This window comes from Melitaea cinxia, chromosome 17, assembly GCF_905220565.1.
Source record: "Melitaea cinxia chromosome 17, ilMelCinx1.1, whole genome shotgun sequence".
In the NCBI taxonomy this organism is placed as follows: domain Eukaryota; kingdom Metazoa; phylum Arthropoda; class Insecta; order Lepidoptera; family Nymphalidae; genus Melitaea; species Melitaea cinxia.
Window position 1 is genome coordinate 16,320,338 of NC_059410.1, and position 24,864 is coordinate 16,345,201.

The 24,864-nt window shown below is 32.8% G+C and overlaps 1 protein-coding gene across 1 annotated transcript; it reads right to left on the reverse strand.

The window, feature by feature from the left end:
* Window positions 1-3,501: 3,501 nt before the first annotated feature.
* On the reverse strand, window positions 3,502-5,527 carry LOC123661756 (general odorant-binding protein 2-like). Its single transcript, XM_045596696.1, has 3 exons — window positions 5,373-5,527; window positions 4,739-4,919; window positions 3,502-3,790 (listed from the first exon to the last, which is right to left on the reverse strand). Exons 1-3 carry the CDS (start codon window positions 5,502-5,504, stop codon window positions 3,612-3,614), a joined length of 492 nt encoding a protein of 163 aa, XP_045452652.1. The 5' UTR covers window positions 5,505-5,527; the 3' UTR covers window positions 3,502-3,611.
* Between the last annotated feature and the right edge of the window lie 19,337 nt (window positions 5,528-24,864).

Below are 24,864 nucleotides of genomic sequence, written 5' to 3' on the forward strand. Positions count from 1 at the left end.
ACTGACCGTTCCAGCGGGGATCGAGCCAGCGTCTCCGACTGACAGTGTCGGCGCTCTAGCCAATTAAGCTATGGAACGATGTATCCGCTAGATCGAAATTTTTGATATGATGATTTTTATATTCGATTTAAGCGAACCGTGGCGCCCTCTATAGTGAGTTCTTTACAGAGACCCGTAACTTTTTAGTAATCTCTAAAACTTAAAAATTAACAAACAAACACTTTTGTTTTTCAATTTTAATATAGAAATTACATTAACGGAGTTGCAGTAGCTTTTTATTTAGTCGACTTGAAATAAGATTTGATTGATTGATCTTTTTTATAAGACGCTACTAGTAGAGCATACCTACATGGAAAATTAACTAAATTCAGTCCAAGTTGATTACAATCAATTTGGCAACATTCGTGACACGTGTTTTATAATTCGAAATTACCGTTTTAAGAATGCCTCGAGATAATTCGATTTCATTATTTATAAAATGAGCGATCGTTTACATAATATTGCCATTTCATTATAAAAGGACCCCGCACAATTTGTATGGAAAATGGCTCTCGGCTAAATTGGCTGAAATTTTGCATAGGGGTAGCTTCCAACATGCTGATCGAAAGTCTCAAGGGGCACAAACCCCCAAGTTCAACCCACGACCCTCTACAACCCCCTAAACCCCCAATATGCACTTTACAATAATCGACTGCAGTTTTGCGAAGAGATAGGCACCAACATGCTTAACATAATTCTAAACTATACCCCCTTAGTATAGACCTCCGACTACCTACAGCTCAACCCCCCACTCCCACCAACCCTTATTTTAATTAGCTTAAGTTTTTGAAAGAGATGGATATAAAATGCCAATCAAAAATCTCAGTGAACAAACCCACTGCAAATCGTGCACAGACCCCCACGGTTCCATCTCATACCCCCAATACCTAACCCTCTACAATCCGCCCACCCCTTCTATTTCGTTAATTATTTCGATATTAAGATTTTGTACTTCACGATGTGCAGCATCTAGAGTAGTATGAAGTAAAGATTCATCTGGATATTTAATATGTTGTTGGTGTCGGGCGTATCCTAAATACCATAAGACGCTAGCAACATGCGCGCAAGTACCTAGCGTACGTGCTCCACTCTGGCAGGTGCAATAATAGCCCAGAATGACTTCTTCATCATCATCTTTTTCTTGATTCTGAATATTTTCATCATCTACTACATTCACGAGTCTTTACTCAATTTTAGGGTGGTTGGGGGTGTATGTGGGGGGTCGGGGTTGATTTTAGGGGGGGGGGGTGTCGATTGAGAATTTCGACCAGCATGTTGATATTCATCTCTTTTAAAAACTTAAGCTAATTAAAATAAGGGTTGGTGGGAGTGGGGGGTTGATCTGTAGGTGGTCGGGGGTCTATTTTGAGGGGGTATCGTTTAGAATTATGTTAAGCATGTTGGTGCCTATTTCTTCGCAAAACTGCAGTCGATTATTGTAAAGTGCATTTTGGGGGTTTGGGGGGTTGTAGAGGGTCGTGGGTTGAACTTGGGGGTTTGTGCCCCTTGAGACTTTCGATCAGCATGTTGAAAGCTACCCCTATGCAAAATTTCAGCCAATTTAGCCGAGAGCCATTTTCCATACAAATTGTGCGGGGTCCTTTATAAGAAAAGTTTTTAGATGATTTTGGTAAGAAAGAATTCTTTCTTTTGTCCGGTTCGCCCTATCATTATTGCCTGATGGTAGCCTGCCTGATGGTAGATTGATTCTTTAACACAGCGTTAATAAGAGAGCTGGCTTTGAAATACACAAGCCGAAGACGGGCAGCAGCGTCGTCGGTGCGACACAGCCAGTACTGCGGTCACCAACCCGCCTGCCCAGCGTGGTGACTATTGGCAAAACACACGAGTTCACGTTATTTTTGGCGTAAACTTGTGGAGGCCTATGCCCAGCAGTGGACTGTATAGGCTGTAATGATGAATAAGAGTTAATGACGAATCTTATTTGATCCAGGTGAATTAGTCTGTAGATATGTACCTACAGCAAAAAATAACCTTTTTTGTAAGCAGAAAAAACTAATGGCAGTTACGGAATTTCTCACCGGTTATAACTTTATCTACAATCTAAAATTATAATTGCTTATAACTCAATTAATATAAGGTAAACATTCCGATACATAATTTGAAAGATTATTTCATATTAATTAAATTATATCGATAAATAAGTTGACAATTGCACAAATATCTCTAATTATCTCATTTGATACAATTTTTCAATCAATATAATCGGTCCCGGAGGCTTTATCTTCAATCTCAGAAACGTCGAGATATTTATCTGTTCGCCAGCTACCGTGTATTAATTAGTAAATCGATGATTATCAAGTGTCCATGGGGTTTTATTACATAATTAATTTCGTATTTTTATAAACATTAATATTTTAATTTATATTTTGTGATCACAGGTTTTGATCTCTTTTTGAAATATATCGGTTATTATTTACCGATAATGTCTGTGTTTAGGTGCTTCCTCGATTAATTTAAAATAACGATTTAATGAGATTTTGTGCGGCGGAGACATGTTTAGTATCAATTTTATAGTTAAAGTCATTTGTTAAACATATTTCAATGCATTTACGAAGGCTAATTTATTATGAACTACAATTACTAAGCTAATTTATCGCAAGACCTATGTCACGATTCTGTCTGTTGTGGATATTTAGTACATTAATATTAATTTGTTTCCGTAGAAACGTGAGATTTTGTTTGGTTTGATTGAAATGAATGAACATTACTCCGACTTGTGTCGAGATGTGCGATTAAAATTTATATACAAAGATAGTTTTTGAGACCCTTGCCTTAATATTTAAAATAGCAAATATTGCGTTAGACGATTTATTAATAGTACCTGTGTGACCGAGCTTAGCTCCGTATTTTTAGTAAATCGTGTTTCTTGGAAATAATATTTAAATACGAATTATATATTGATAAAATATGAATAATATTTTCCGATTTTACCGATATAATAATAAAAATATGAACTGGTTATTTAAATCAAAAAACATGAGTGCAATTACAAAAAAGGCTAAAAATAATCGATCAGGAGACATGAGGATTTGAACCGTGGTCTTCTCGGCTGATCCCGACCAGCCGATTGGCCACCTGAGCTATCACAACTTTATTGACAATTGCGAAATTTACCTTCGTATTCTAACGATATTGTAGTCATTTTCTCATTGCTTAAAACAGGGATAAAAAGAAATTTTCTAAAAATGAATCCTAGCTATATCGATTTATCTCACCCGAAACTAAATCCATACTCTGCATACTTAATTTCATGAAAATCGTTGGAGCCGTTTCCGGCATTCAGATTATATACAAGAATAAGTAATAATAAAGAATAATTATATATAAATTAATACAATAATTGCTCGTTTAATATCCCCTATGTTCGATTACCTTATTTATTATTTTACGTTAAAAGCATTAAAACGGATAATCAAAATAAATATACACATATTCAAATGATTGCATTTATTGATTTAAACATAAAACTATTGGATAAAAAAAAAACCGTATTCCATTCTCGCGATTGTCTTTTGTTTTCCTGTCCAGTTGATTTTTCTCTGACACTGTTAATAGTGTTCCAGTACAGCTTCGATCATAGCTACTTCTGGAGCAATCCCCTCCTTTTTACAGCTTTCTTTGAAACAAGCTGCTACCTTAACGACACGACTGCAGTCGTCTTTGATGTCATCGTGTATTTTTTCACACTCGTGAATCAATTGGACCATTTTAGCTGATAGAAGATCGCCTGTAGATAATTAAAAAGGTAAAAAGTGGGTTTTTAAAAAGTAAACAAAGAAATATTTTAAGGTATTTAGATTGTAATTGTATTTTTACTATTTTGAAATGTCGAAATTTTGCGCTAAGCGAAATAGTTTCCTATGTTTCAAAGCTCGTAAAATAAACTAAATACAAAAAATAACCAATAACCAAGTTGTTTTGATAACATTAAATTAGGAGCAAAAAAAGATAAGCAGATAAGAAAAAAATAACATCATAAATGCGAATATAATTGACTATTCAATAGATTATTATTGAATGTTTTTATAGATTTTACATGCAAATGAGTAGCGCAGCCGAAATATCCCGAGGCAGTCGGATAAAGACGTAATCTAATTTAATTTTCGCGCCACACTCTGATAGTGTGACTATTGAATTTATATTAATTAAAGTGTCAGTATCTTATCGATTTCAAAAATTGTTCGTAATAAAATGGACGAAATTAAAATCACCTTAAAATTGATAAACATCAAAGGTATTTTAAATTTACATTTTTAAGTTTTGTAAAAAGCGTGCGCTTTAATATTTAAAAATGAATATTTAAAGAAATATCTATATTTCAAAAGAAATATTAAAAGATATAGACACCAACCCGCCTGCCCAGCGCGGTGACTATGGGCAACACACATGAGTTCACGCCATTTTTGGTATGAACTTGTGGATATAGGCCTATATCCAGCAGTGAACTGCGATAGGCTGAAGTGATGATTGATGATGATTAAAAGAAATATAGTCAAAATAGATAAGCCGACGTCAAAAAGAACTATCAGATAGGCGAAGTTAAAAAAATAATTACGGTTTTTGAAACTTTCAATTTTGTGTGCAATTTTCTTAACTTATATCGTAAGAGCTCTCTACAAACTATTCAGAAAACTTTAAAGGAATAATTAGATCTGATGCGAAATATTCGACAAACCTTGAGGAAAACTCTTGACATAGTCATGCATGTTGACGTGGTGCATCCTAGCGTCATCTTGCATGAGGGAGAACTTGTTGGACATGCAGATGAGTGCACAGCCGAGCTCCCGGTGCATCACCTCGAAGTCCTCGCTCCAGAAGTGCTGGAACTGCTCCAGTACTTCCGGAGACAAACCTGACTAAAATACAAAACGAATAAAAAATGGCTTAATATGGCTTCCTTGACTTTAAAAATATTACAGTTACCAAGAAGACTAGCCTAACGTGGGGTTATGGAACTACATTTTGAACATTAGAGTAAGAGTAATGGAAGCTTTGTTCTCTTTCCTCATTTTCTTATCACTAAATCTTTCTTATAAAAAATCTTTCAAATAAGAGTAAAAGGTAGAGCGCTCCCTCCTTTTAAATACAAACTAAATAACTGTAGGTCGAGATCAGCGGAAAGTACTAAATCAACAACTGTCGAACAGATAAAATAAAGCGTAGAATGTTACTAATCCATAAAATAAAACCTACAATCCATATACGAGAATGAACTCCTCTCCTCTCCAAATGTCGAGAAGGAAGAAGTTAATAGAAAAAGTGAAAAGGACAGAAAAACCTTCTTGATTAACGTTAATAATTTAACTTACCTCCTCACGACACTCGTCTAAAGATTTTCCAAAGTGCGCAGTAACATGGCTCATAACCTCAGCAGTACTCTTCACGGGTTTTGGAATAGCGGACATAACCACTGCAGTCAAAATTAGATACCAAACCGCCATCCTATCAACCGATCCTCTTCAAACACAATGGCGTCCACGGCGAAACCCGCTCGTTATATCATAGCAATATTTTTTTAAAATTTCTATTACATGTTATTAGATTACGTTTCTGGTCGTTATTTAAAGTACACATCAATGAAACGCAGGGAAGGTTATTGTCATAAAGTTGTTAGTTATCAATTCTGGTTGTGCGTAAAGTGATGATATCCGTCCGGATAATAACAGCTTACGGTAATCCTCGTTATTGCAAGTCACAGCGAACGCGGTAGTTTGAAATCCATTAGATTGGCGAAGATAAGCAAATAATTATAAACTATAAGTACCTACAAGATACGCGAGCGATTATAGAAATTAGTTTTTTGTTCACATCTTGGAAATTTTATTTTTATTTTTTCTTTATTAACTTTTATATAATTATTTATAAATAATTTGATCGTTTAGACATCTTCGAAATTACGTTTGTAATGAAATTGCATTTTGAAGGGAAACCTCTTTAAAATTATTGTAATTTAAAATTCGATGAAATGAAAATGCGTCACGACAAAGTAACAAACACATATCCATGTCACTCTCGTAGGCTACTTTTTAGAAGTTTCACTTCTGTCGTGTGTGAATTGTTAACAGCTGTACTAGCAAAAAACTAGCTGTGCCCGCGACTTCGTCCGCGTGGAATTAAAAAAAAGCTATTGTTCTGTTCGCAGAGTTATAAAATAAAATCTAAAATAAAGTAGCCTAAGTTACTCCTTACTATATCAGCTATTTGCCAGTGATAGTCAAGTCTAAATCGGTCCAGCCGTTTCAAAGATTAGCCGGAACAAACAGATAGACAGACAGACAGGCAGACAAAAATTGTAAAAAATGTTATTATGGTATATGTATCGTGTATACATCCATGTGAATTTAGTAAAAGGCGGTTATTATAATATTTGTAATATTCACTCAGACCCACCAAGACTCCAATTTTATTTATGTGTATAGATGTATGGACACATACATATGCGCATTAAATTTCTTATGTAACATGCGCACGAACTAGAAGCTTTTATCACGTTATTAAAATATAAAAATTAATTATCAACAAACATTAAACGAATTCCGCTCATTATCAAATTTTTACTACATATTTCTACTAAAATGGCCACCAACATACCATAACTCTAATTGATTCCAAGTAATAAATCAAAGATTACAGCAAAAAAACGCAGCAATAAAATCAGTAAGAATTTTTCATTAAAATGAAACACGCTAGTACAATCCGGATGTTGTAAATTAATGAATTGATTTAATAATACCGTGTTTATGGTGGTCTATTACAAAGCGTCATCTCCGAATATCCATTCTGTGGTTAATTAATTTCCTTTCAGACAAATTAAATACCATCATTCGATTTTGATCTTGATGACTGATGAGGGTAATCTCATATTCATATTATTGTAAGAGTTACACTAAAGAGATATGAGCATTGGGCACAGGCCCCGTGTTGTGTTAATACAATCGTTTCATATAAAATGACTTCTTAAGTTTTCATCTCACGTAGTCCATCCCACGGTCCATTTGGTAGGAATCAGATCCTGCACACTGAGTGCGCGACATTCAGTGACACGTGGACGACAAATTACTGCAAGGGGACAAGTGCTTCCATATATCAGCTGAATTTACGTGTTAAAAATAAGGAATTGGAGATATTTAAACTGTTTCTGATAGTTAAAATCCTTTTCCTACGTGGAAAAAGAGGCCCATGTCCAATAGTTGGATGTTACAGGCTGAATGCACAATAAAAGGCAACCGTTGACTCTTTGACTAACACTTTGATTCCTGGTAGATATTTGTATGTGAATAAATATTTGTTGATGATCTGAGTGTTTCTTTATTAGAATCCTCAACGTTCCTCATTTAAATCCATCAGTCTCGTGTTTTGACTGAAATTTGATATGTTTGTATAAGGGAAGATAATCCGCAAAATCGATGTGCAGTCATATTGTGTATTACACTCCAACTCAATCTAATTTTGAAAATTTGATGACCATACACGTGCTCTTTCAGTTCAGTCAGGCACGTGTTAAACAGATTTTGAGCCACGTCAGTAGCAGATTTCTTATAACCTGAGTATTCTAATTGTACCACTATAAAGCACTCGTGTAGGTATACCATTATAGGAACCAAGCATGAATCAGTTCAGGTTGAAACATAGATTTGTTTTATACAACTAGGTCGGCAAACAAGCTAATGGTAAGCGATTACCATAGCCTACAGACGCCTGCCATAGGAACACAACACTGCTTGAAAAGAGTATTATTTAGCTGTGATCTTCTGTAAGGTCGAGGCGCTATCCCACGCGGGCTGCTCCAGATTTTCAGCGAGATATTTCGTTGTGTACCCTCCCTCCGTTGCGAATAAAGGTAAGTTATAAAATTGTTATCTATTTCATTCTGTATAAGGTATATTTCATTTGTGATTATTATTATTTAGTAATAGAGGATATTTAAAAAACTGTTGTGTGTTTCTGACTTCATTCCAATAAATATTTCTGATACACCGAACATATTCAGCAATATTTATGAAAAACTATTATGCTGAAATTGAAATCTCAATTCCCTCGACACCACGTATAGCGTTTCTTTTCAGCCAGTTTCATCATCAATCATCACAGGGGCGAACGATTCGTCAAGCTGTAATGAGCCAGCTCACGACAGGCGCGTTGGGGTCAAGAAAAATGAAATAAGTTTGATGTATGAAACTTAGCACGAACTGAATGAGTATTTTGACGCTGATTAATCATTATCTATTACCTGTATCATACGGATAAATCTTTGACATTTTTTCTATGAAATGGTACACTAAATGTTGGTCAGTGGAGTTAAGGATTCAGCTAATATTTGTTACTTCAGTAGAATACATATGTTTAATGCATAAAAAAAACTTATATTTAACGTAACAGGGAACAATGAGTATTAATCTACATATTATATCTGAAGGAATATTTTTGAAGTATATTTTCTATGGTTATACAAATATATTAATCCGATGGTGCAAATGGCAGTGATTGTTGTCTGTTCTCCAGGGTGATAGGTACTACAAATATTTTATATTGTATGTATTGTCAAAAGAAAGCATTTTACCATAGAAAAAAAAAACAAACCTTTCATTGCCACGTACTCATAAGTCGATACACCTGAGCCAGCCATTATACGAAAAACAATAAAACCGAACGCGACAAACATACACCGCTGTGTCTTAGTGGAAAAATATAAAAATTTACATATAAATAGGTCGCGATTTTGGTGGAAAATATTTATTTCTCCCCTGGCAACACTACGTGACGGGAATGGGGAGGCAACACACGTTTACTCATTGTCTATTTCCTGCCGCGTGTGATATGCGCCGTGATTTACTTTTCAGTGTTATGACATGGCTAAGGCTTATTGGGAGCAGAAAAAGAATACTTTGAACCGACTTCAAAAAAGAAGGACATTCTCAATTCGATTGTATATTTTTATGTATATTACCTCTGAACTTTGTACTGGGTAGACCGATGTTGATGATTGTTTTTTAATCGAAAGGTGGTTCATGTCGTCACATTTAAATCTAATAAAGACAATTACTTTTCGAGCTATATCTAATAATTCATATAATTTAGTTGACTATGTTTTCGTCGACCTATATTATATTATACCTCAAATTTTTTACTGATTGTACCGATTTTGATGATTCTTTTTTAAATCGAAAATAGATGCTTATATTGTGGTTCTATTTAAATGTAATTGAGACCTGATGACTGGATTTTGAATAATTTTTGATAACGCGTAATTACTTGACCAATTTTTTTTTGTTTCTCTATGTCATATCACTTGGGGATGTAATCGAAGTCGGTTTTTTTTGCAAGCAAACACAATTACTTTATTTACAATATCTAGGAATAAAGTCCAGGATATGCATTCGCTGAATAAATTTTGTTGCCTTAAAGTATTTTGAAATAATTAAATCACATAAGCCAACAGATGTTCATCAAACATTTATTACACTGTAATCGCACATAATTATCTAAATAAAATAATAAAAACACGAGTTGAAAGTTATGAGAGCTTTTTTGGTAGTAGAAAAAATGCATTTGACGAATAAACATTTAAACTTCATAGTTATTTGTATCAAAATATATGTATTATCTATGTTTAAAAACATTTTTAACTTTCACCTTTGTAAGTTTTAAAGAATTTAAAACTTTTTTTTTTCATCGTAATCGTCAAAATCGAACAACGAATTTTGTGATATAAAAACTACATTGGTTGAATTGACAACGAATCAATCTTTGTACTGGTGAACAGTTAACAAAAATACAATTCAGATGTCCAAAGAACTTCAAAGAAAAAGAACTAACCACGTTATGTTTTTTCTAGTTCTATACCTTCCATTTTGATTTTATTTAATGATTTCCCATGGCACTGCAACCATCCATCAAACTGTCAACCAAGTCTACGTTACATTACCAACTAAAAGTGCACGTGCTAACTCCCGAAACCCTTAAACTCTACAACAGAGTGAAATTGTAAATTTACCAACTATTACGAAACAGAATCGAGACAAAATGAACCTTGTTATTTACGCAATAGAACAAAGCAAACTGCAAATCATCGTCAGGTATTAAAATTGAGCCAAAAATGGAAAAACAAATACAATTACGATTTTTAGTCTTCCCGTATCTTATTTTAATGGAATAAGGTTCAAAATTAAAGGTAATTGAAAGATAATTTATGGGAGAAATATTTCCTGCTGGGCATTTTGAAATTTTTCACCAGAACAACGCTTTGAATATTTGAAGAAAACGTTTGTTTTGCATGACTAACAGAAACGAACAATACTTTCTGTCTGTCACGATTTACGGAGCTAACGATCGATGTCTGCTGTTCCTGGTCTGAAGGTAATGCCATATTTGGTAAATTCTTACCATTATTTCATTTATTACTTTTTACAAATTCATGCAATAAGTAAAATAACAAAGTATCGAAATCATTGATACGTAACGTAGTAACTATTTTGTCATATTAATCCAAAGTAGCGTATTTATATATCATCAGTACATGATAAATTGCTACGACTCCAACAGCTATAAATTATAGTAGTAATCTACGACTCTCCTAATGTTTCCAATATCTAAGGAAACTTCATAAAACATTATTTCGAATAATCGTCATCAAGAAACCCATATAACTGAAACGATGTAATATATTGTAGCTATATTATATTGTGATAATAACATAAATAAAACAGGTTAATGTACATTTAAGCCTTTCGATCAAAGACCGAATAAGCAAAGCCAGAAATAACGCTTATAAGAAATGTGAACATCTAAACTCCAAAGTATTTTGGAACAATTTGATATTTTTTATTAATCTAGGAATCTCCAGAATGCTTCATCGTGCCCTAATTTTCAAAATTTCCTGGAACCTAAAGTATTTTGGAAAACTGTAATCTTTGGACAAAATCTAGGATCCTAGACACGGATCCATCTAGTATTGATCTGCACATTTTTGCCACTTACCTGGCTATAGTGTGCAAGTGAGCACTGGTAGCCAGCTTCACCAGCGGTCTGTGTGGTGGGCGGCTGGGTCTCGTCGGCGGACTATATGTGTACTCCGCGGCTTCGTTCCCCGTCCCTGAACCCGTCAACCACGACCAGTGTTCCGCCATCGTTTATCACTTCACTTCACGAATTTCATAAGATCATTTTAACTGTATTTTGGAATTCAGCGGTATGATTCACAAGGACTGACATAAATTGTTTCATCAATTTAATTAAGTTTGGTGTAGGAGTCGGTACTATTATTGACCAGAATAATTTTGGCGTGAACTATAGTAAAAAAGTAAGTTTTTCTAGAACTAACATTAAACAACGTCTGTTTTCAAAATATTAGTTATTTTCACCGTTTTAAAACTACATTTTATCCGGCTGTTTAAAGACACGAAGAATCTGTCTGTATCTGTCTGTTTATTATAATAAATAAAACATTTTACTATTGTACCATCAATCACGACCAAACTGTAACAAACGCTGGAATTAAATCTGGCAATCGAAGAATAAATGGACGCTTTTGTATTCCCCGATCAAAGAAATATAGAATTACCAAATACCACAAACTTCCACAAACACATGAGCATCATTCACAAACGCACTATTCTCATAATTATTATACCTTACGTTTATACTGGCGATAGAGGTTACCATTTAAACATACCAACCGCGCCTCAAATATTAGAATCTCGGATAATTTATGACCATTTAAGCAATCTCATCAAACTTCCAAACACCGTCTAATACATCAAATCCAGAGCATCGTAGCCTCTCAACGAACTCATTGCTCAAATCTCTCTAATTTACAACTATTATTAAATTCACGAACGGTGATTTATAACCCAACGTACAGCTGACGTCCTCCTGATACAAAAACATTCACACCAAAATGAGCATTGCTACAAAGATGATACGGATTATTGACGAACTTTAATATTAGGACAATACGCATGATAACACTTGATACACTTGAAATTATACCTTATTCCGTCTTAATAGAGATTCTATCGAATGCACTTTGGTGCAACTCCCACGTCAATCCGAGAAAATGTGTTTAACGCCCTTCGGAAAATAGCGTTATTACTATTCCCCTATAAGATACTGTTCAGAGTTAGGGCGAAAATCGGGACATATGTCTGTCTCACTCAGACGCCCTACGTATGAAAGGGTAGGAAATTATGGAATTCATTCATAATAGGGCTAGTTCGGGGACGTCTGTAGTAATAAATCTTAAGCCCCTTACAATACTAAGATATGGGAAAGACATTGCGTTGTACACTGTATTGTATTAACCACGCGCGGCTTAAGACTGTAATAAAGTATGGGCTTATATCTGTATACCGCAGGATTATTGCTTATGATTCGATTTCATAAGGGCACTAGCTGCGAAAAACGTTCTAAAATATTATATAGCCTATAGACTTACTCGGTAAATGTTTATCCAACACAAAAAAAATCCAAACCAATAGTTCCTAAGATTAGCGCGATCAAACAAAGTCTAGTAGATATAATATCCTATATTCTACTTTCTTGACTACATATACTCATTAACATATGAATAGGCCATAATATGGGCTACAATATTAAACCACGATTTCAGACGGTTGAAAATGAAAGGATGGTATCCCTCATAATGAAAGTAAAAAGTTCGTAAATAACAAAACATAATTTTTCACTTAATTAAAATTTCGGCGTTAATCTTAATGGCCTTCCGAAGGGTCGCTCTTCTTAACATTTATAACTGATGAATTTCAAAACACGAATCTTTAGCACTCGCGTTACAGTCTTACGATTAGATCACAAATTGATACGAAAATATAAAGCTTAAATAATCTATTAAATCTGTATTAGCTGAGTCCTGCGGGTTCAGCCGTGTTAATTGTTAAAAAGTTTATATATTCAACCTTAAAAAAAAATTTAATCAAATCTATTAGTCCTTTAGATTAAGGTGCTAACAAACAGGGAAACAAACTCTTAAGCTTTATAATATAAGTATATATAATTTAAATCAAAAGGAATGTTTATAAAAGTGTTTTTAAAAACTATACAAAATCAGTAAGAGCGTAAAAATAAGTCATTCCTTAACCTTTGTAATCCTACTCTTAATTAAAAAGAAAGCACCCTTCTTTTATGAAATGTCAAAGAAGATATAAAAATAATTGTGTTTACTCGCAAACGAAAAAAAAAACCGACTTCAAATACGTAGACAAGTAATACAACGTAAGTTGACGAAAAAAATTAACAAACGTACTAGTCATCACTACGATTTTCGAGAATTTCCCTCGATTTGGGATATCTCCTTTCCAACAAAAAAGGATTATCAAAATCGATTTATAAACGAAGAAGTTACCCCCGAATATACATAATAAATATATATTTACGATATACACGGTCGAATTGAGTAACCTCCTCCTTTTTTGAAGTCGATTAATAATTGTGTCTTCTTGCAAACGAAAATAAAACGGATTTCAATTCCATCGACCAGTACACAAATAATTGTGTTTGCTCGCAAACGAAAAAAAAACCGACTTCAATTACATCGACAAGTAATACAACGTAGATCGACGAAAAAATAGTCAAGCAACTACGCGTTATTAAAGATTACTCAAAAAGTAGTTATCAGATCTCAATAAAATTTATATGTGACCACATGATAAACATCAGCTTTCGATTAAATTAAAAATTATCAAAATCGGTACACCCAGTAAAAAGTTATTACGGATTTTCGAGAGTTTCCCTCGATTCCTCTGGGATCCCATCATCATATCCTAGTTTCCTTATCACGGTACTAAACTAGGGATATCCCCTTTCTAACAAAAAAAGAATTATCAAAATCGGTACATTCAGTAGAAAGTTATGCGGTATAATACAACGTAGGTCGACGAAAAAAGCGTCAAGTAAAAACACATTATTAGATATAACTCGAAAAGTAGTTGTTAGATCTCAAATAAATTTAAATGGGACCAATTGGCACACACCACCTTTCGATTAAAACAAAATTTGTCGAAATCGGTCCACACGGGCAAAAGTTCTGATGTAACATACATAAAAAAAAAAAAAAAAAAAATAAAGTCGAATTGAGAACCTCCTCCTTTTTTGGAAGTCGGTTAAAAACACATTATTAGATATAACTCGAAAAGTAGTTGTTAGATCTCAAATAAATTTAAATGGGACCAATTGGCACACACCACCTTTCGATTAAAACAAAATTTGTCGAAATCGGTCCACACGGGCAAAAGTTCTGATGTAACATACATAAAAAAAAAAAAAAAAAAAAATACAGTCGAATCGAGAACCTCCTCCTTTTTTGGAAGTCGGTTAAAAACGGTCAAGTAACACTGCTGGTCAAGTAACAGTATAAAGCTCATCGTCATTACCGCGAGCACTCCATCCCTCATCTCTGAGTTTACCGACACTTGTCTACTTGTCCGCTTGTTCGCGTCGCTCGTGAGCCCTTCAACTCTTATGCTAACTTTGTTTCACAAAACAAGCAAGTTTAATCGTTAAGCTGTGTATTATTACCGTTTCATTATCTTTATTTCATCGGTTATTAGGATGGTTACGGAAAAACTTATAATGAAGTCTGCATGGATGATATGCGTATTTATTTAAATATTGGTATAATTTATATTTAAGTACAATATGTATCTAAAAAACAATTAGCTATATCAGCAGACTGTTACCTATAACACCAGCATTAAGTTGTAGTTAGTTACCACAATTTTCACTATTATTTATCTTAATATATATAAATCTCGTGTCACAATGTTTGTCCTCAATGGACTCCTAAACTACTTAACCGATTTTAGTCAAATTTGCACACCGTGTGCAGTTATCCAACTTAAAAGATAGGCTATATTTTATTTTGATATATTATGTTATTATTATATTTCAGAAAAAAATAAGATGATACGAAGTTCGCCAGGTCAGCTAGTTTATTATAGATTTTAAAATAGTATTTTAAAAGGAAATTTGTCTTAATTTCTTAATGTGTATGTATTATGTGTTATCGTAGACTATGGAGGCTTGCAAAACCAGGAGGATAGCAAGCGCGTTGCCTACTACTCCCTCCCCTCCCAAGGAACTCTGGCCACCTTACTCACCACAGGAACACACTAATTGAGAGCCGTATTCAAGATTCAGCCTGTCACATCCCACTGCAGGGAATAGGCGTCTTTCTCCATGTAGGAGAAGGATCAGAGATTAATCCACCACGCTCCTCCACTGCGAGTTGGCGGATATATTCCTTACTATAAGAAACGATCGCTATCAAGTGTATATGATAACTACCGGGAAAGCTTAACATGCTCTCTGAAGCACGGCGGGGAGATCCGCAAGTACCACAACCAGGCAGGAACAAATATTTGAGCCGTATTATTTGGAATTTATTTCATATTTTGTTATGAACGCCTCAACTGAACACAAGGAAGCATCCAGGATCCATAACTCCATCCATACACATACACACGTAAATAATCCAAACACAAGGAACACCAAGATTAGATGAACTCTACAATAATATCAAGTAACTATATGCTAAAATGGTATGAATAAAATCTAACGTAATAATTTCGTGCCGCCCTCGACAAAATAACAGTATAATATTTGTAATTCGAGTGATGCAATAATACTTTATTTGATCAATTTCACTTGAAGCCGTGGCGTGTCCCCGCGACCGCGCGTCATAGTTTTACGAGTACGATAGAAATGACACAAGTTTACAGAAACATTTATGCATATAACATATTTTTAAAATCCAGTTCGAAGCACTAATAAAACACTCTAAAAAACGGTTTCGTGTAAAGTACTTCTTGAATATATACGTGATTTTATTGTATACATTATAAATAATATTATTTTGTGAAATTTATAGCTATAAATAGGCGAAAAGACGGATTTTCGGTGTAATCTTATGGTATGGTTAAAATCCCGTTGGAACCCTTTAACTAGTCTGAGTGTATTACTCATGTGCCTCCTCCTCTACATTACTTGTTCTTTGGTGTCACCCTCGATAATAGGAGTAGGAACTCATGTATTTGTCAATGACACGAAATAATATAATATAATTTCTGTTCAGATGCGTCCCGTTTGTGTAACGATGCACTGTTGTGGTAGAAATACTGAATTCGTTTACATGTTTATTTTCTAATTTTTACAGGCATAGTATGAATCTTGTGTGGTATATGAGTTTTAGTTTCACAATTTTCTTAAAATCTTTTCTAATATTATACTCCTTTGAGTGTATGTTTGTTTAAGCTAATTAGTACCTTGGTATTTGTTGATCTATTCTTACGGAGTATAATTATATCATTTTACAGAGTATAAAATGTACCGAGTATTTAACAATCCTGAATTACAATAACTAAAATAAATACAGATAATAAAAAGATATTTAGAGGGTACTTTTAATTATGTCGATCTTTGTTTACATATTTATTTTGTATTAAAAATTGTACCAAAGTATGTACCAAAACCATTTTCAGATTGTTTCTCACTCAAATAAAATAGACAAAACTGTGCCCTGAAACACGCAAGACAAGTATGACAGCGCTTGGTTAGTCTGTAAAGCGCTTGAAATGAACAGCGCTTTCCAGCGCTTGCAGTAATTGTACTGCAAATGTTCCGTAAAAGCCCCACATTACTCTGTGAAGTCATTTATTTTTTTTCCATTATTACGTACTCAAACTAGCAGCGACTAACAGAACGCTGGCTTTGTCGCAAATGGATTTAACTTTTTTTTTTGTTTTATTTCAAGAGCTTTGGACGAGATAGTACTGATTTAAGTGCTTTCAAAGTATCAAAAGTATTCATTTGAATTTTAAAATTTATCAATTTAGATTAAACATGATTACTATACGCCATCATTATTGCACTGTTTGATTTTTGACATCGCTCTCGTGTACTGGCGCGTGCGGAAGAAACTTTTACTTAAAAAACGAACTTTACTAATTTGGTTCATTCCGATGTCACGCGCATACAGAAAATTCAGCAATTCATTTTTGTTTGAAATATTAAGCCTTATCCTTCATAATTCGCTTCTATTACCGCTGTAAGTATACAAGGAACCCATAACTGATATTTTTACGGTTCACTTGATGGTAAGTGATTACCGCATGAACAACGCGTAATGGGAGGGGTGTTGAGTTACTGAATAAAGGGGTTGGGGAAGTTAGTGATCTAGGGAAAGACGAAAAAATGATGGAATAAAATAAGGTGGCCAGGTATCTAGAATAATTCTACATTTTTGAAGGAAAACTTCTTTACGCGCGCTTGACTTGGGGAGTAAGCTGGTGAATGTCTGATAGCGTTACGAAAGGTGATATCGGGCGGGGCAAACGGAAGGTGAGAGGAAGATATAAGTTGTGAAGATAGAAAGAGTTGGACTGTCGATCCGTAGTAGTAAAGAAAAATCGCCTGTGGTACTATTATAATGCATGAATGAATAACAAAAGGCATGGGCATTTTGAGCCCTTGGATCAAATCTTAAAAAAAAAAGATAGAAAGAGAGAGTTACGTTTCGGATATTCCTGTAGAGGCTCTACGCCGTAAACTGGCCGGTGTAATTGAAGGTGGAATTTTCGTTGGCAACAATAATTATTATTCTAACTTTTAACAATAAATGTATACGAAAAGTATTCCAGTGTTAAAAGAAACAATACTACCAACCGATACCTACACATTAGCGACAAGTAACGTCCCGTCCATACGTCATTAGCGTTACAAAACAATGCACACACATTCAATACTAAACCCAGTACAGACGACTGTTACGTTGAGAACGGCTTAAATGATCAGTATAGGGGTGAGGTCCCCTAATCCAGTGCTGCGAGGATGAAATTAAAAATATACATTTGCATGTATTTGATTTTTACTCGTTACACACAATTGTCAAAGCTGAGGTGAAGTGGTCACGTACACACGCTCACACATACACACACACACACATATACACACTAATAAACACACAAAAGGTATCTACGTTTTCAACCTGAACAATATCGTTTAAATATTTTGTTTTTGTGTATGTTACTAATTTTTTTTTTAATAATTGATTTTGTTAATTTATTTTAATGTATCTACTTTCACAGATAATAATAATATAAATTCTTTTTTCTTTATCATTAAGCACAGACTAAAAAGCTGCAGTAGCATATACAATACGAAAAAAAAAAAAACAATTTAATAAATAAATTTCAATACAAACTTATAAATCTTTTGAAATAAAATTAATTACTAAATCGAAACCATCAGGAAAATCCCCTGAAACCGTCTGAAACACGAAATAATTCTAACCTTGTTACTCACGCAATAGAGTTCAATATACGCCCACATTTTTTCTTTGAAATCGACGATTTTCAACCTTACGATATTATAAATAAGGTTTATTTTAAATGTCAATAATTCGCTTGCAGCCGTCTGCAACATGAGTCATAGTAAAGTCCGCTGTTCTTGTGTGAGTGAGAGAGGGGACACAGTGCGAGCGGAAAAGCGATATTTTTATTAATAACTAGCTTTGACCCGCGATTTTACACGCATTAATATAAGTAATAAAATAGCCTAGTCTTCCACGGTAAATGGGCTATCCAACACAAAAATAATTTTTCAAATCGACCCAGTAGATCCTGAGACAAACAAAGTTTTTAGCTTTATTAACCGACTTCCAAAAGAGGAGGAAGTTATCAATTCGATTTTATTTTTTTGTTTAATATTGTAATATAGATATAAAAATAGATACATTGTTAAATTAAACATTAATATAACTTTATTTAATTGTTTAGTATCTGTAGAAAGTAAAGTTTGATTTTTTTTTTTACAATAAAGGTTTATATCAACTACATTGTTAAACTATAATAAAATAAACTGTTGTGATTTTATAAAAAGAAATTATCTTAATAACTGTCACAGTACTGTATGTACTACCTACATAAAAATAACAAATTTCAATTAAATAATCACACTTTCTATCCTTCTATTCACATATCTTCCAATCTCTTTTTCTCCTACAATCATATTATCATTCACGTTCACAAACAGACAAACTCAAACGCGTTATCGCTACAGCGACCCTGGCACCAAACCCCACACACGCGCCAGTTTATGTGAAATCGATGCACCGCTGTTTGTAAACACTCTGCATCCCTTACATCTGTCAAATCACTTGAATCACACCCTTATCCGCTCAGATATAAGGACTCTTTGGCGGGTATTTGTCACAAGCGCCGAGAAAAGGCTAATCTTCTTAGTATCGCGAAAGTATATAATGTGACTGTGTTATTTTAAATTTTACCTTTTTGAAGTAAATTCATAAAAATAATATAAAAATTAATATGTGAAATGTAGTCCTTTCTTGAGTTATAAATGAAATTATTAAAAAAGCTTAAATTAAAGTTAATAATTCAATAAAAATATGTACACTACAAGAACCGCCAAAATTATTATTTTTTTTAAACACTAAAGTTCCGCACACACTCATGACAACGTTCGTAAACATCGATTAAAATCTATTTTGTTTCATTTATTTATTAATAATTAAAATTTTGAATAATTTGAAATATAATTTGAATTTGGAACACGACCCGGCGCGGAGGTGGCGCGTCTCGGCGGCCACGTTGCGAACTAACCTAACCTTGCGTGCAGTCGGGGTGCTCGTAAAACTCCTATGACATTCCTAACGGTCTTGATCCTTGAAAAAAACGTGTTCTCACTCATTATGTATTTCACTTTACTACTTTTAAATGTTTTACATATTAATGATATTAACGTCTCCATTTATTAAATCTGGAAATTCTTTTGTTTCTTTTAGTATACAATTAATTATTAACGATGTAATTTGCATGTATAACGACAAAATTAATGGACATTAACTCGTTTAATGTATTACGATCAACGATTTACAAAAATTAATACAGATTAAGTTTTTAGGCTCAATTTTATAACATTTAAATAATATAATAAAACTAGCTGTCCTGAAACGTTGTTCTGTCATACGGATAAAGACAACATTATCACCTAGTTGTGTAAAAAAAGCCTACGATCTATTCTCAGAACTACCAAATACACACAAAATATGTCGACGAGGTCTTAAAAAATAATAACATTTTTTATCCAAATCATTGTCTTAAGTAGTTTAAGTAACTTTTATACTTTAACTAGTACTTAAGTGTATAAATAGCAAAAACCATAGATAAAAGCTTAGTTCATCCAAAATAGAATCATAAACTTTGTAATTTTTTATAGCATTTAATTCAATAAACAAATAGCAACAGTATCAAGAGTGCTCGCGTCCATTACAGTCACCCCTGTGTCCGAAGCGCCCCTCAGTTCATTCATTTGGCGTCTCGTACGCGCAGCGGCGCCGTGGAGCTGACCTTGTGTGCAGATTCTTGTCTAGAGGCTAGTAAATACATTTGTATGTATATAATATCATATATAGGGCCTGAATATTAACACTGAAATGAATAGCAATAAGTAAATAAATATGGGACTTATAAAATAATAATAATAATAATAATAGTAAAAACTTTCTTTGACGGCATCCCACTTGTTTTATTCGAGGTTATGATTGTGAATGTGTATTATATTAAATATGATTATGTGATATTAGTGTATTTGTAATAACACTGGAAATAAATATAGTATAACTCAAGTCAGCACAACGAAAGGCAAATATTAACAAAGATGTATTATTACATACAGTCTTTATTCTTTACTGAAAAAAAAAAATTATTAAATTAAATTAATAAATTAATTAAAATAGGTATGGATGGCATGGATTACCGAAAATCCTCAAAACATTTTCTCATCTGTCGCTCGGAGTGCAAATAATTTTATTTGTCCAACAATTTCCCCCGCGTCGCCCCACAAACATTAAACAGTGCAGTGTGCGTGCACCCTTACCCGCTGCAGCTTTTATTGCTCCTCGATAATGAATTATTGATTTTAAGTATTAAAATTAAAGATACACTACCCCTTATGTCAGCTTGAGTAGTAGTGCCAGTATTTTTTTTAATAACGGTATTTTTAATATCTTATAATATATCAATACATAAAGAAATATATAAGAAATAATTGTCTGTATAAAAAATACATTTATACAAAAAAAAATACAATTTGATGTTATAATTTACATGTAGTATTGATTGATTTTTTTAAATATCCATTTTTGAAAAAGATAAAAATTACATTCCATTGTAATAAACTACAATTAACAGACCTCATTAGTCATAGAAGTTACATAAATATAAACAGAATTTTTAATTTTCACATTTGTCATTTTTTTTAATGACAAACTGTTATTAATAAATACATAAATAAACGCCTCACAGTTAGCGGCTACCACTAGTATTTACTCCTGTATCGGAATCCGAAAACACAATATACAAACTCAATAATACAAAAAAAAAAATAGTCTGTAATTAAACAAAAAATTTACCGACCATCAATCGTGTTGACGTTTTATTTTCAAAATTAAAGCAGTCATAAGTATAATTTTAATAATTAATTAATTTACAAAAACACAAGCGATATATTTTTTTTTAGTTTTGGATGCCGGTAGAGCTAGCAATTATCTATACAATGATACAAAATTTATGTAAAGTAATTGTGAGGTTTTTTTTATAAAAAGGGAGGCAAATATCTAACCTTAGCAAATTAATATATGTTATAAAAAAGCAACCGTTGAGATAATTCTGGCTGTTCTCTTCATTCCGAATCAGTGGTAGGACACATTAACTATAATTTTAATCATTAATAAGAGAACTTTATGTACTTTGTAAGTTACGTTTAAAAAATAAGTTTTTTTCATACAATTAGGTTGACAAATATAGATACGGCTCACCTGATGGTAAGTGATTAGCTTATAGACGCCTGCAACACATGAAGCATCGCAAGCGGGTTGCCGGCCCTACCTCTAATCCCTCCCAGAAGCCCTGGTCATCTTACTCACCATAGGGACACAACACTGCTTGAAAGCAGTATTATTTAGCTATAATCTGTAAAATAATTAATAATACTTTTTTTTTTTTTTTTTTATAAATTATGATCCATGGGCTCAAAATGCCCGTGCCTTTGTTTATCATGCATGCATTATAGTACTACAGGCGATTTTTCTACTTATTATACTACAGATCGACAGTCCTGTGACTGCCTAGTAAAACTAGGACGTGGTCCGACGCTGACGGTTTTTTTTTTTTTTTTTTCCTTACTAAATACTGTTTATGCAGAAGTATACACATAATTGCTTTCTAATTTCTAACATTATTATTTTTCTTATCTATGTCTATATTTACACTTATTTGCCTAGTTATCATATATGTACACTTATTTCCTAGTTACCATATATGTACACTTATGTTCTACTTACAATGTACACTTAACCTATGTTACGTTTATGTTTTTTTTTCTTATATATATATATATTATTTTTTATATAGTTATTATTTGTTTATCTATGTATAAGTTATCTATTTCTGTTATTTACTTAAATTTCACTACATAATTATTTATTTATCTATTTTTTATTTTATTTTATAGGTACATCCACAAAATACATATGGAACATTATATATAATTCACTATTACATTATTATCTAATATGTATCCCATCACGGGGTACACAACATTCCACAATATATTAATGCCGTGTAGCAAGTATAATTAAAATTACTTCGCATAAAAAATTAACAGTAAAGATACTACTTGTTAATAATAAAATTCATTTAAAAAGGTCATCAATCAAATTTATATAAAGTTTAAAGTTGAGATAATATTAATAATCAAACTTAGCTTAACCAAAATTTAAATAAATATATCAACATGCAAAATAACTGCTATTTGTAACTATTTGATAAACCAAAAGGATATAAGAATTTATATATTTATATATCTACTTTCTTATTTCTATATCATGAGCCACGGCTGATCGCAGCATCTTGAGCAGAGCCCTTAATAATACTTACAATAGTAGTTTTATTTACAAAAGTCATTGCAAATTCCTTGAAATTATTTACATCTACAAAAAAGAAGTAATAAATATCTTAACACAAATTAAAATACAACTACGATCTCGAAATTCAATAAAACATACAAATATATATGTTAATATATTTATATAATTGCAAATTAATGAATGAGAATGTGGCCACAATGGTGAGCATCACTAAAGAGCAATGAGCATCACTGAAGAGCAAAATATTTTCCAACAAGCGTTGCAACTTGTTTTGTAAATAAATATCCACTTGTACTTGTCTTTTATTACTTTTTAAAAAATCTTAAGAATGAGGAATGTAATTGTACTACAATTAATTGCAAATTTAATTGTAATCAATAAAAAACAATCAGGTTATTAATCTGTATTCGTTTAATGAAATTATATGAATTATTCATTTTGCCATAAGACTACACAGACTTAAAAAAAAACTCATAAAAATTTAATCCACAAGAAAAAAACAATAAAATAAAACACGAAGGTAACAAAATATCAAAAAGCAAAGTAAAACAATAAATATAATTACATCTAAATAAATAATGAAAGCTAAAAAGAAAGAAGTAAATTAAGGTGTCTTTATAAAATTTCTAACCTTTTATCAATGTAATCGAATCTCCTCACGTTAATGTGTGTTGTAAATAAATCTCCGACAATCCTTGTAAAGATGTCTATTTACAGCAACCAACTAGTACAATTCCTAGTTCTCACTATTCAACTGTTTTTGATAACATCCAATCAAGCAATGAATACCCGCTACTACAAGTGGGTCTTTATATAAGTTGATTCAAATTAGCAAAATATTATCAAAAAACCTAAAATAACTTAATAAGGAGTTGTAAAAATGCTAACTAATAGCTTTATTTCAATTCACATTGTTGTGAACACCTTGCGTTACATTACAAACACACACATACATTACACGGTACGGTACGTTTAAAATACCAAATAGTAAGAAATTAAAATGATCAATGCCAAACATGGTGAATATCCCATTAAGGTCATCTCTTATCTAACCATGTAACATTATGTAGCCCATACCTATACTTCAAATAGGCTAAGACCATTCTAATTGACATTATACAAATTAAATTTTGAATTTTAATTAAAAGAAAAGCTACACCGATTCCGAATGCAGATTATGAAGAGAAAAGTCATACATACTATTTGTAAGTTTGTCGTCAGGGTCATCTGTATCTTTTAACGCAGGATTCACGTCCTGCAGACCATTGAATGTATTGTAGTTAATATAATAATTTATTTATTACTTAAATTTTAAATTCCGTGAAGTGAAAATCGTGCTTATAATTTTTTACAAAACTTTGGAGGAACAATTTATGCATAAAACCAACCATTTCATGAATATTTAATTTCGAAGTGTCGACGGACAGAAGTTGGGCGCTTCTACAAGTATAATATCAAATTTCGTTAATTTTTTTGAAAATGATAAAAATAAATTGTAAGTGATAAATAAGGCAGTTAAATTTGAATAATTCAAACTTTGAAATCGTTACTATGGCGGAATACTTTTTTGTATTATTCTTTCAAATTGAATATTTTTAGTAAGTATACATTTAATCATTTTTGTGGAAAAGATTTTTACCGAATATCATATAATTGAAAAAAAAAAAACGAGTGTGCTTTAGACCACACGACTGAAGTAAAACTTCTGCACAATAGGCCTGCACTGTGTCTTAGATGTACGAAATGTAACTGGCTATGAGAGAAAGAGAGAAAGAAAATGTGTGCTCGCACCTCTCTCTCTTGCTCTGTTCGCCTCACCCGATAACAGTTTTCGTAACGCTCTTGTC